Source organism: Barbatula barbatula (genome assembly GCF_947034865.1).
Source record: "Barbatula barbatula genome assembly, chromosome: 13".
Classification (NCBI taxonomy): Eukaryota; Metazoa; Chordata; class Actinopteri; order Cypriniformes; family Nemacheilidae; genus Barbatula; species Barbatula barbatula.
Genome location: NC_136776.1, coordinates 21,395,936 through 21,409,490, shown reverse-complemented (window position 1 = coordinate 21,409,490; position 13,555 = coordinate 21,395,936). Strand labels below are relative to the sequence as shown.

At 46.0% G+C, this 13,555-nt stretch overlaps 1 protein-coding gene across 7 annotated transcripts in view; it reads left to right on the top strand.

Annotated features, from left to right (window-relative positions):
* Nucleotides 1-13,555, top strand: part of bcor (BCL6 corepressor) — a 37,139-nt gene that overhangs the window by 11,867 nt on the left and 11,717 nt on the right. For 4 of the 7 annotated variants that reach the window (XM_079471650.1, XM_079471652.1, XM_079471651.1 and 1 more), the window contains 6 exons: nucleotides 533-589; nucleotides 985-1,192; nucleotides 2,848-3,129; nucleotides 4,201-4,590; nucleotides 7,781-8,088; nucleotides 9,928-10,209. In XM_079471650.1, the coding sequence (XP_079327776.1) occupies nucleotides 533-589; nucleotides 985-1,192; nucleotides 2,848-3,129; nucleotides 4,201-4,590; nucleotides 7,781-8,088; nucleotides 9,928-10,209 (1,527 nt within the window). The remainder of the gene's footprint in view (nucleotides 1-532; nucleotides 590-984; nucleotides 1,193-2,847; nucleotides 3,130-4,200; nucleotides 4,591-7,780; nucleotides 8,089-9,927; nucleotides 10,210-13,555) is intronic. The other 3 variants (XM_079471654.1, XM_079471656.1, XM_079471655.1) reach the window with 3 other exon arrangements.

Genomic DNA, 13,555 nt, shown 5'->3' with positions numbered 1-13,555 from the left:
CCTCTTCTACAAGCTGCTTCTTGTGCTCTGTTTCTCTCTTGACGCACACACACACTCAAACACTCCCCCAAAAGCCATGTGAGTGGTGGCAGTCCTCCCGGCTTAAGTGAAATTCTCCTGATGGGGAAGATTAAAACTTACCAGCAGCATAGAGCTCGCCGGATGGCACAGTCATTAGTGCACACACACAGTGTGCGAGGACAGAGACGGAGAGGCTGACGGAGGACAATCACCCCATTTCAGATTCCCCACATGATTTCGAAAAGACCCTTTATATAAGCCTAGTTTTGTCTTCATATTTTCACATATCCCACAATAAAGTTTTGTCCATTTACACAACAGCTTCAAAAATTTATAATTTTGAAATGTCTTGAATTTCACCATGTTTTTATAAATAAGAATTCGTCTCTTGCTTGTAATGCTTTATAATGTGTAGTTCCGTAATAGGGTTGATGTTGATGTTTGTGTTAAATTTGTGAACATTTCAATTCAAATCAATGAAAAAGATATTGAGCCCCATTCTGATTGATAGATGGAAGGATTATCACAAGAGGACAGTAATTTAAGTCAACCAGCTGCGTTCTGGGAGGTCAGTTCATTTTATTTTTAAATTCCTAAACCGTTAAAATGAGTAACTCTTGGTTTTGCTCCCACAGGCAGTTGTGAAGTCTGTGTCCCTTTTTTTTACTTTCATCCCTTTTCAGGGGCACTGAAAATTGCATGGTCAAATTTTAGGAAATCCCTTGACTTCACATATCTCAGTTAGTGTTTGTTTTTGGTATGCGCCTGCTGCATATACTCTGCATATGATGCGCTTAAGCTCCTGTTCAACTTTCGCTACAGATTTATTTTGTGCCAGTTTTATGCATTTTTTCCTCTGTGTTGTAACCTAGCGCACAAGAGACAAGTTTTACAGCTGGTGCTAGTAACACTGGGTCTGGTTTCACGATTGTGCTATGTGTGTGTGTGTCTTTGTGCCTGTAGCGTGCGATGATCCGTTTCTCAGAGCTGGAGCTGAAGGAAAAGGAGGGGTGCGTGTCGTCTGCGGCGCCCGGACCGGAGAGAGATCGGGAGCGAGAAAGGGAGTTGGCAGAGAGCCAGTACGGAGAGGGAGACTGGGAACTGAGCCAGCCGAGCTCCAGGCCCTCCGCAGCCCTTTCAGTCCTCTCCGATCTCACAGAGCAACACAACGGTAAGATGCGGGCACATCCATACACACACACACACACGTGCTTGTCTTCTACTCCTGAACTCCTTTACTTTTTTTTGCAGCATCTGCGTTGTGTGCCATCTAACTTTAATCTCCATAGCATGCTATTTTCTTGTGTCCTACCTCCTGTAATCCTCCACATGCATACCATTCTCTCTTCAACCCCCAGCACGCTTCCTCTCCATGTCACTAGGGACGGTCCCTGCGCTGCGGCACTCAATGCAACAGCGCTAAACCACGGAAACAGCGTGGTAAACATGGCTTCCGTCACCGCCACCCTCAAGCAGGCGTCACGTACATAAATAAGCACACTCTCTGCTTCTTTCTCTCCATCTCTCTCTCTTTCTTGGCCGTTTTGACTCATGTTTTTTCCACTTGAGCTCTGCTAATGGCCTATTGCCATCAGATTTCCAAATCAACACTTTGCTGCTATGTGGCCTTGCTTTCCCTGGCGGCTTTCGCAGAGGCAAAGCGTTTCCTGTGCATGTGGGTCAAAATGTGTGTGCGATTGCATGTGTGTCAGCCACACGGACAGTTAACAGCTCTCTGGATTACGTAAACAGAGTAGATCGGCAGTTTCTACGATGCTCAGAGGGCAAATTAAGTGGGGGGGGGGGTGGTTAAAAGAAACTTCCAGGGAAGATTTGGCAAGGGCCTGGAACTGTGGAAGTTCATCATGGCTGTCTGATCCCATCGCTGTCAAAAGTCAATATAATTCATGTAATTGATTTAAGCTTTGATAATTTAACGTTGTCTATTTTTTTATCGCTCAATGTTATTTTTGCTGTCCTTCAATATATCCCTCTCGCTCTGCTGCGACGACCCGAACAATGTTACCATGGAAATCCGCTTTAGCCCAGAGTTGCTATGCTGCAGACGTTGCCATCAATTATGGGATGCATGTGGTGTTAGTCACATGGTTTTTGTGCGTGTCAGCGTTAGCCCGAGCCGGGGCAGGGCGGACCGCATTCTTGCCCTAGCCAGTATGAGGGTAGTTCTGTTTGGCATCCACAGCGTGTTAATTAAAGCTTTACATGCATTTTTGTAAAGACGATAGTAATCGGACATTTAGAGTATGTGTGACAATGATTTTTGTGGCAGCTTTAGAAGTAGCCTGTTTTTGTGTGCTTGCGTGGCGTTATATATGGTGAGAGTGCTTGTGTTATGTCTGTGTGAGTAGCGGGCAAGCTCCCAGGGCCTATCTTTGATCTGCGCTCCTGCTCAAGTCTGCCGGGAGACATTCTCAAGGAGCGCTTTTCACTGCCACACACAGAACGAGAGAAAGAGGAGGGGGCGGTTAGCGGAGACTCTGTTGCCGCTTGCGATCTTGGCACGAATGTTTCAGCCTAATTTAAGCTCACGGAGAGAGCGAGCAAGCCGTTCCTGTTTGCCGTCTGGCTCTCTGTGTAGGAAGGGCGTGGTGCAGTTAGCACAAATACGCAAGTGTCCAGGGTAGGGGTTTGTTTTTCTCAAGCTCTTTCCTGTCTTTCTGTCGCACTCTCCCTGTGCTCCAGTGGCCTTGTTTTCTACCGGCCTCTAGTTCTCCTTTGAACTTGCATTCTGTGCTGTTGAAAGGGCCTTTCTCCACAAAGCCGTGACGTAAAGTGTTTGACTAACACGTATTTGTGTCTCTGCAGGTGTGACACCGACGTGTGCAAACAACAGAGTTCCCGTGCTCCAGCGGTGCGGCCCGCCGACCGACGTCTCACAGTCCCGTCGAGCGGAGGAGAAGAGAGCGAGGGATGTGAAGGGCGAGGAGGAGGGGTCTGTTGGCACGGCGACGAGCAGGAAACGTGCACTGGGCTTGGAGCCGAGCCAAGGCCACCCTGATTGCATGCACGCCGCAGAGGAGGGAGAGAGACGGTCGAGAGAAGAGGACGATAACTGTACCGCTGCAAAGAGGGCTAGACTGATTTCAGGTAGACAATTAAGCTGTCTTTCACTTCACCTCGTCACGATGTATGTCCTGTTTTTTTCACCGTTTAATTCCATTCCTTTTCATGATGAAAAATTATTAGTTGGGATAATGCCCGAATGAAGAAGAGGCCTTTTACAATTAGGCTAGTTTTTGGTTTGTCTGACCTTAATAAGAAAGGCGTTTACATTAGATGCATTCTAGCGTTCAACAACTGTTTTCTCATCTTTCCTGCTGCCTAGCATGCCTCATTTTATTCCTCTTCCCTCTCTCTCCGGCTTTGATCCATTCGCTGGCCTTTTTGGTTCTTCTTGATTTGTGTTTATTGCCGTCACATGGTCTAAATAAACACAACTGCCGGGCGTTCTCTGGCCTTCTTTCTCTTTGCTCTCCGCCTAAAGGGCGTTTTTGGATCAAAACCGCCTTTGTATAATCTCACATCATCTAAACGTATTCCAAATGACTGCGTTTGCCAGCAAAATGTTTGCGTCTGTGTAAGGGTGTCTGTTGCACTGCATTAGTTTAAAAGCTATGAAACTCTTGGTTGTTTGTTTTCTTGGAGAGAACAATGCTCATAACGGTAAATACTGATCTGAGTGTGCCACACTTAAACTGAGACAGACACCCTCATACAAATACATACCTTCTGAATAATACATTTGCATAAGACATGACAAAATACATTTTGACTCTGACTTTATTCGTTCTCATGCTGTTCACAACCTTTATATGACTCTTTGATCCGTAGAAGACTTCAGAAGATATTTTGAGAAATGTCTTAGTGGTTTTGTGTCCATACAATGGAAGTCAATGGGGGTAAATGTTGTTTGGTTAGCAATTTTCTCAAAAGATCTTATTTTGTCTTCTGCATGTTTGAAATAACATTAGGAGAAATGGGTGAACTATTCATTTAACATAGAATTCAGACCTTCCATTTAATGAAATCCGAGCACAATTGGTCACCGGAGACACTTTTGAAAGGCATGTTAATACTACATGGCATCTGTCCCGACTGACCACTTGTGATCGGATATCTCAAGACGGATGCAAGGCATAACCTTATCTCCCTTTGCAGACGCGTGGCCGCAGCCCTCCGAGCAGGAAGTCAAGAATCTGAAGGTGTGTATCGAGCTGACAGGTCTTCGTCTGAGTAAACCCCGCCACCTTCATAATCTCCAGGATCTGTGGGATAGACAGGGACAGATTAACCATGACAGGCCTCAATTCGGAACTCCCAACCCGGGTTTCCCTCCCACATCCAAAGCCTCTCTTCCACCGTTGCAAAGCAGCAGGAGGGAAAAGGTCGACGCCTGCCCCCCAGAGGTCCAGAGAGTCACCCCCGGCGCCCCTGCCGCGGATCGAAAGGTCAAGACAAACGGATCGGAAGAGAAGGCAGTGAAAAGGAAAAGAGAGCCGGAAAGAGGATGGACTAAGGAGCAGCTGGAAAATACAGAATCCGACACGGGTACGTCCTCGCTTTTTTATGCCAGTATTTGGCATTTATTAAATTATAAATTCTGTGGAGAGCGGTGCATTCTGGGTGAAATGCAAAAGGTAAAGAGGATCTTTAGAGGACGTTTGTGTCAGCTGGACCTTGGACTTCAGACGGTGAGAGAGCCTTGGTGTAAATTGGTTTTGTCATCTGTTATCCCGTTTTATCTGAAGGTTTCCGAATTCATCTGTCTAGCTCTTGCACCCAAACTGTTCAAAAATACAATTGAAAAATCACAAACGTCACCTACGAAGGGCAGGTCTGTAAATCTAAGCAAAGAGCGTCTCGTTTAGTTATGCAGGGCAAAGAAAGACCCAGAAGGGGGGAATCGAGTCGAGAGACACGAGTGGCGTGCAGATCAGTGAGAACAAAAGGGACAGACAGCGAGAGAGGGAGCGAAAGCCTGTTAAAAAGGACAGGGAAAGGGTGGAACGAAGGAGCAAAAGATAGCAGAAAGAGATGAAGAGGTGATACGGAGCGCTGAGGTGAAAGATGAGAGCGAGGAGTGAAAAACAGCGGGGAAAGGCAGATTAGAGGAAAGCGGAGCGCGTCGCCATGTGTCTGCGGCTTCGGGATCGCAATAATGATTCTTGTTGATTGACAGGCACACACGCTCTCGCACGCACACGCTTAGACGCTCGCTTCCTTGTTGGTATAAAAGCATCGGCGAGAAAGTGCATGCCGCAGAGTAATGAGCCATGAGATTCCACAAATGTGCAAATAGCAACGTGTGTGTGTGTGTGTGTGTGTGTGTGTAGCTGCCCGTCAGTATCTTGGCTGCTGGATATTGTGCTGGCGTTCTGTCAGGAGGATTAGAGAGCAGCAAGACGAGAGACGAGACTCTTTATCTCCCTCAATCCCTCAGTCGGGTGTGTGTGTGTTAGAGAAGTTCAAAACGGCGCGTTTTATAAAATGGACGGGTTTGGTGGGTTGCGTCATGAGCTGGTTGACTAATTGTTCTGGTCTTATTGAGCAGTTTTGGGTTTCAGCTGTTGACGTGATGTTTACGTGACACATTCTCGCATTCAAAGGAGGCCGCATTAGAGTGAAACCGGATGCAGGGGTCTCCAGATGAGTGTATAAAACTTGAGCTAGGAACTTGAGCTTCCTCTTCAAGGAATAGTGCACCCAAACATTTTTTATTCCCTCATGTTGTTAAAATCCTAATGCTAAATATGACTGTTTCTTCTGTGTACCACAAAAGAATTGAGTGACACGTCACTAGCATAACTAACATGCGCTATACATGTTTATCTTGGTTTTACCCTGCGGTTTGCTGGAATATGCATTATGGTGTGTGCGTATGTTCGCGTGGCCAGTTGCGTGCTAATGGGAGGCTAATATCCCCCAGATGTCCCTGTCAAAATCTGTCTCCCTCTACACACACATGCGCACCTCGCACGTCTAATTTGCGTAGTCTGGGATGAGGCGTGAGAGACGACACGCATACTGTCGAATCAAAACTCTCCGCCGTAAAGCCCCAGGGTGTGTGTGTGTGTTTAGTGCGCTGGTTTTGTTCTGTTGATTTTAAAAGCTTTAAGGTCTTTGCTTCCCTTGTGCTAATTGAGTGTTCCTCTTCGGCTAGAGAACACGCACACTTGTGTATGTGTGTGTGTGGTGGGGGGGTGGTGAATCTGGTCTCAAGGGTCTCGGGGTAGGACTTTAATTAGCCTGTCGAAGGAGAGAAGCACTTTACGCAGACTGGAACGGTTTGCCTATGGGGACGTGTTCTCGTGCGCGCACACACATGCTGGGCGGTGCACGGTTGGTGGTCTGTGTGTTGAATGTTCTCGGTAAGGTTCTCCGCCTTGGGTTTGTATGACAGAGCCGCATGTGCAGGTTCCACCTATTTTATCGCTTTTTATGTCAATCGTTGATGTCTGTAGTAGTGGCAAATATAACGCTGAAATTGATGAAATACAAATAAACAATAGCAAATGAGCAGCACAAAATTAGTGCTAAGTATCGAATGCAACTTGTGACTATAATTTAACATTTTAACTGTATTTGAACATATAATATATGCTTATTAATTTTAATTGAAAGTAAAATTATGACATTTGTACAACTTAAACAAGTTTTATAAAATATTCTTCAAATTCACAAAGCATTTGAAAGCAAAAAAAATTTAATTGTGAAATATCATCCAGTTAATATGTATATATCTGTTTTTCAAATTGGTTTTGCGTGTTTTTGATTGTTTTTCCTGATGTCCTCTGTTCTCGGCTGCATGCATGTGAGAGATTTCCTCCGTGCGATTTGATCTGCGCGCGCAGTGTGTGTGTGTGTGTGTGTGTGTGTGTGTGTGTGTGTGTGTGCGTGCGACGGAACGGGGGATATGATGAATAATGGAACAGATGTGGAGCGTGCTCTGTTTCAGCCTCTCTCTCTCTCGGCCTTGCGCTCACTCTTTTATTGTCTGCTCTCTCACCGCTGCGCTCTCTATTCTACACTTTTGTGTTTCCCCTTTTCCACTCTGTTTTCTTTTTTTTTTACTCTCATCTTGCGTTTTTGTTGCCTTATCACATTGGTTTTGTGATGTGAAACGACAAGTAGGCGAAAGAGGATGCATCAATGTTTGTGCATTCTCTCCATCTCCTCTGTCCGTCCTTCATAACAAGGCAGTCTGTCTACTGTTGTCCGTTCTGCCGTTGTCTGTCTGATTTACCTAACAAGACCTTCAAGAGGCTTCTGTTGGTTTGATCTGTGCGTGTTGCTCACAATGAGCATAATGTAATGCCGCCTTCCATGTTTTGTGCCGTTAAAGGTTATTTAGTTTTCTCTCCAATTATATTTGAATGATGTATGTGCACTTTGAGACTTCTTTTTTCTGAACATTTTTACATTGATGATATCTGATTCTGTAAAATCATTTGATTCCTAACTTGTGTTCGAATAATTTTTTGTTATGTATTATTTTTTAAGCTTTTATTGTTGAATACGGGTGTTTGGCAAACATTTCCCTACAATTAAGGGGGAAAACCGGCCTAGAAACATGCTTTGTTGTTTCCATCCATGTTTGGGTAAAATATGGACAAATCCAACTAATGGTTTATTATCCCACCTTGGGTTGAGACAACCCAGCATTTTTTTAAATAAAGATTGTGAGTTGACATTGAAGTAGCTCACTGTTTTTCTTCATCTTTCACTTTTTTCCCAATAGCCATTCCTGTCCTCTCCGACGGCTTCAGTGGAGATGCCTCCATACATAAATTTTCCTCCCCACCTCAATCACATTTCTCGGACAAGCGACAGCGGTTCAAGGAGCATCGCAAGTCCACCGGTTCCTCTTCGCCTTCCCAAGACTCTGATGGCACCTTTCCATCTCGCTTGCGACGCCATGGCGACCCTGAAAAGCCAAAGGGCAAGCGACAATGCAAAACCAAGCACCTCAGCCAGCAGGAGCGCAGGATGCTGTTGCAGTCCGCCAATGAGGACTGCCCTGAACTCAGCCCTTCCCACCAACACAAGGTAAGAATGTGACATCACAGTTCAGGGTATTCGCTAGTATGTGTCTTGGGTCTGAGCTTATTGCCAATCAACATTGTTAGAATTAGCCACAAGGCTCAAATGATTGGCATTGAATGTTAAATTTAAGCTGTTAAAGCTTGCATACTTGGGGGAGACCACCATAGAGATGGAAATGATAATGGATAATCTCCTTGGTCTGGCATAATAATTCAAGGTCACCGCTGTTTGGTTGCACGTACGAGAAGGTCCAGTCTTCATCAGTGCGTGATGCAAACGCTGTTCTCTTTGCCTTGGCCCACAACCAGAAGGCTCTCCCCGGGCTCAGCGAGGAACCGTTTAAAACGTGTCTCCAATCACAACAATGTTAATCATCCCAATTAGGAAAGCGCGGCGGCTCTCTGGGATAGCTCAGCGCTGACGGAAGGGGGGGGTTGCAGCGTGTGTGTTTAGAGTGCGGTTGGTTTGACCTCCTTGCGCTGAAAGGCAGATTCCCAGCGGAGAGGCAGGAATGGGGGCGGGGTGAAGTGAAGGCCAGGTCAGAATTCCGAACTCTCTCTCTCTCAGTCAAGGAAAACGATTCCCTCAGCGAACACGCTGTGCATTCTTTAAATAACACTCAGTTCTCCCTGTTGCTGAGTCGCACGCAGATGCAGCACACATGTGCTGCGTTCTGAATCTCAATTTGACATTTTATAGGTAGACTTTGGATTAGTCTGCTAGTCCACTTGGCTTTATATATGAAAAGGAAGTCAATGGTGTATCCCTTTTTTTTTAAACATGCATGAGACTTTTCCTGCAGTGTAACGCCAAATTGTTTGAGGCTCGGCTGTGACAGAGCTGTGCGTTTGTGTGTGTGTTTTGCTCTGACAGCTGCTGTTGTGGAAGTCCTCAGGGGAAGGTGGAGTTTCCACCCTATAATCCCCCACCCCAGGTCGCTCGCATGAACTTGCAGCCTGCGCACACACAAGCCTCCCCGCTCATCCGTCCGCTCCGCTGCGCTCCACAGATAGAGAGCTGTCATGTGGGAGGGTGGGGAAGATAAAGCAAGCGGGAGAGAGCCGAAAGTCTTCCGTCGCTTCCTGTTTAACTTTCCCTGGCGGCGAGCGTGCTCGCTGATGGATTTACAGCGCTCCATCCGTCTCGCAAACAAACATGCGGTCTAGAACAACCGGCACGAAAGATCAACGTCGTTCCATTAAAAAATTTGTTTATGGGAAGTTTGTGCAAGTGTAAATAGTCTGTTTGTTTCGGCCCATTGAGCTGTGCCAAAAATAACCTTGCTGACCATGCGGCGCTCTCTTTTTACTGTGTGCATGAGAGGAACTTTTGTTGGTCTTGGTAGTTGTGTGTCTGGTTTATGGTGAGAGGCATAAAGATTGGATATTGGATAGACACAGAATGTATCGACATTAGTTAAGCTAAAATCTTTTAAAAAATCCTTATTGAGGGAAAATAATCTATGAATTCATTTGTTTTACTCTGCATTTTAAGTAAAAAAAATTATTTCATTGAAATATATACATGTATATATTCTGTATGTTGGTGAGATATGGCCTTATAAAGTGCTAATTTAGATGTTTCCCTCTCAATCATATCACTATGCCTGCTTTGAACTTGTGGCTGTGATGAATTAACGTTCCACCCTGTCTGTTGCTCCATCACCATTTCCCGCTCCATCTTTGTCTTCGTCTGCTAGAACAGAGAGAGGGAGCGATAAAGAGATGATAGTGATAACTTGGGGGAATATCTGTGTGAAATATGAGCCCTTGGGATGGTTTGACTATCACGTCGTTCCGATCTGTCATACATGCCAACGTAACACCACTTTTGTTCTCCCAGCAGGTGCTGAAACGTTCTGCCCAGAAGCGGCCAGCATCGCTCTCCGATTACGAGTCCTCTCCGGTAAAAGCCCAGCCCCCTTCCCCCGCCTACCAACCAGTCGCACCCCTGAGCCCACCAAGCACCGTCCCAGAAACGCCGACACCTCCAGCTGCCCCTGTGCCTCCAGTGCCGGCCGAGACACTGGCCAGCAGGCCCATGCCACCAGAAGCACGCCGACTCATCGTCAACAAGAATGCGGGCGAGACTCTGCTGCAGAGAGCTGCACGTCTGGGATATGAGGTAAGTGTGTGCGCATTTGCTCGTATCTCTCTCTCTCTCTTTCTATCTCGGTTGTTCTGTCTCACTCCGTTCGCATCTCATTATTTCTGCGTGAGACTGACTCTGACATGCGAGAGCCCCTGACAGGCACAGAGCGATCGCTTGGCGCATGAGCACTCACATACTTTTTCCCCCTGCTTGCGACAGCCTCTCTCTTTTCTCTCCTCTGTCGTGCACACACGTCTCGTCTCTTTCTCCGTTCGAATTTTTGCACTCCCACTCACAACCTTCTACACTCGCATTTATTCTCTCGCTGACGCGCTTTTCTTTGCCGCGTACTTTCTCTGCCTTGTCCTTGCGCTTTCTCTTAGCGGAAAGTCTTTACTCTTTCGAAACCTGTAGCCAATCTTTTAAAACGTTGCCTTTGTGTTCCGTTCCATTGAATGTTGCTGGGCTGCAATTTTTTTAAAGAATGTCGGAACTTAATTCCATTTTATTGATTTAATTTATATTATTAGGGGCGCTTTGAAAGGCAAACTTTGGTTTATAACTCATCGCACAGCGAACGCGCTACAGACGCAAGTGATACCACAAATCACGTGTGGTGACAAGTGGAGGGGTTAATGTGGCAGTTGATTGGCAGACAATAAAATGAGTAGAAAATATTTTGATTTGATTTTGATTTGATTCAATTTATTGTCATAACACACATACAAGTACAGTGCAAGGAAATGTCCCATAGTATTTAGATTAAAGGAGGGATCTGAGTCCATATCTAGACTATCAGACTTTTTTTTACAAGGGCCAGTAATACATAGCAACGCCCTGGCAACGATTTGGCATCTGCATAGCAACACACTAACAACCATTTAGAAGACCTTAGCAACAGCATAGTATGGCATAGCAACCACACACATGCTGTTATAGAATAGAAACTTGATTTACATTTTTATTAACTAATTGTCCACAAGAAGAGTCGCATTTAATATCAACAAATATTTTGATGTTTAATTATAGTAGATTTTCATATTTTTGTAACCCTTTTATTTTTTGTCAGTTGATGTTCTGTGTAGTCTGTCTGTGAGTTCTGGAATACGGTGGGTTCTAGACTGGTTCGGCGTTCCGTGTCCAATTTGTGCAGATTAATGTGGAGCTAGATTAGTTCCGGCAGCGCGTCTGAAAGGACTGGCACGGAGAACAGGAAATGAGCGATTACTGCTGCGAGCGCATGATCCCCCTCGCTCCGGCGCCTTGAATTCCACCGAAAGGGAAAGTTTCTCATTGCGTTTTACGGACCGTTTTTAGCAACAACGCGGGCTGCTGTTTTAGATTACAACACGCTCGCTCGGTGTTGGGATCAAGCTAGTTCACGGTTCCAGATTTATTTTGCATTGTTCCATCTGTTACTCTCATTTTTACACCTTTTGTGCCTGGGTTTTCTGTTTCTCAACTACATGCTCCATTTTCTTCTACGTTTGTTCCATTGTTTTGTTGTTGTGTGTTAATCTATGTCGTTGGTTTGTTTGAAATGACCAGGCGGCTTCGTCGTCGCCGCGTCCCCTGTGTAGGCTATATCCGAATTCACACATCTGGCTGCTTCTACTCACGTACACGCACGTTTGAAGTTTCCCCTCCCCCAGCGTTTCTTGTTCGCTTGTTTGTTTCCTCACCTCCCTCCGGCTCTCAACTTGAGTTTTACTGAGACACACACACACACTCTTTCATTATGGTCTGCCAACACTGACGTTCGTGCGGTGTTACGATGCTGCTTGTTTACTTTTTTGTCGTCGCCTCCTTTTATGACTCAGAAAACTGGCCTTTGTGCGTGATTTGAAACCTATCGTTATGTGTTTGTGTGTGCGTGATTATGTGTGAAGCCTCTCTCTCTCTCTCTCTTTTTCTCTCTCTCTCTTTTTCTCTCTCTCTCTCTCTGATTCTGCTGCAGTTGCTAGTCTGCGTCAGTAAATCCGCTCTCAGGCAGAATGGCTCTTTGCCATTAAGGTCCAATCAGCGATCTGACAAGTGCTCTCCGTAATCTCCACCTTAATTAATCATTCGGCTGAAGGTGCTAAACACGTGCTGTTTTAAGCCATTAGCTGCCCGTTCCACGCACCTCCCGATCTCTCGCAGCCCGAGCTAACGCCCGTCATTAGCGACCGAGCAGACGGGGAGGGAGGTTTTTTAGCTGATAACTGAGAGGTGGCTGATTCTGCCAGAAAACTGAAACCAGCAGTTATGGAGCACAGTGTTTTGTACTGTATATGTTAAAATGCATAATTAAATGTATATATATATATTATACAAATTTCTAATGACTGATCGTTTGAATATGTTATATATTTTATTGCAGCTAGACTGTATACATATGTTTATTAATTCCTTTTTATTTTATCTGTTGGTTTTCCAATCGTTTTTATAGCATTTTTCATCAAGAGGTTTAGAGTTTTTCTGTTTCCAAAATTGGAGAGGGCTTATGTGTTGTGTTGTGGTGGATTTTCTCGCTCTTGTTACCTCTGCGGCGCAGGGCTTTGTGATTTCCACGCTGCCGCTCGGGGTCTAATTCTGCTCTAATGGCTTTATAAATGCGCTCGGTGACATCGGTTTAAGGCGGCTGTTCTCGCGGGGCTGTGCGTGCGCCACAGATACGGAAGGGGGGCAATGGAGCGTGCAGCGCAGGGCACTCGGCGCCGCTGTGTTGTGGGTTGTGTGTGTTTGTGTGTCAGAGGAAGAGAGATAAAATGTAATCATTCCCGCCCTGTTTATTCCTCATTTCTCCATCTGCCCCCCCTCAGCGCCCTCGCGTTGGCCCTTAGCAGGTGGGGACAGACCTTCCGTCAGTCTGTCTTTGTGTGTGTTTCTCTGTCGACAGTGGCTTGTTTTTCTAGTCTTGCGTTCACTCCGCTCACCCCCCGCTCGCTCCTGGTTCAGACAGGAAGCTGCTCTCACTGTGTGTGTGCGAGAGATAAGCCACGAGCGGTTCGCTGAGCTGCCAGCACGATGCGTTTGTGTGTGCGTGTTGAGCTACGAGCAGCTCCGCCGCACTGCCAGAGTTCTAAAATATGACACGATTGCGCGGCCGAAGCTTTCAACACAAACCTTGCCAGCTGCTCCGTGTGCGCACGTCAAATTCAGGGGAACGAGAGTTCACACGCTCAAACGTGGCACTTCATCTCGGTCCCAGCGCAACTGCAGTAAACACGCAAATAGCACGTATCCCTGCTCTCTCTTTCTCTCTCTCACAATCATTTCCATTTTCTCATGCGCACGCACCTTCAAAACAGACCGCTCTTGGCCTGATGAAACTCGTGGGCCCCTTTGAGAAGCTCTGCGATTGAGTCATTTTGGCCCGCATTTCAAGCATTAACCA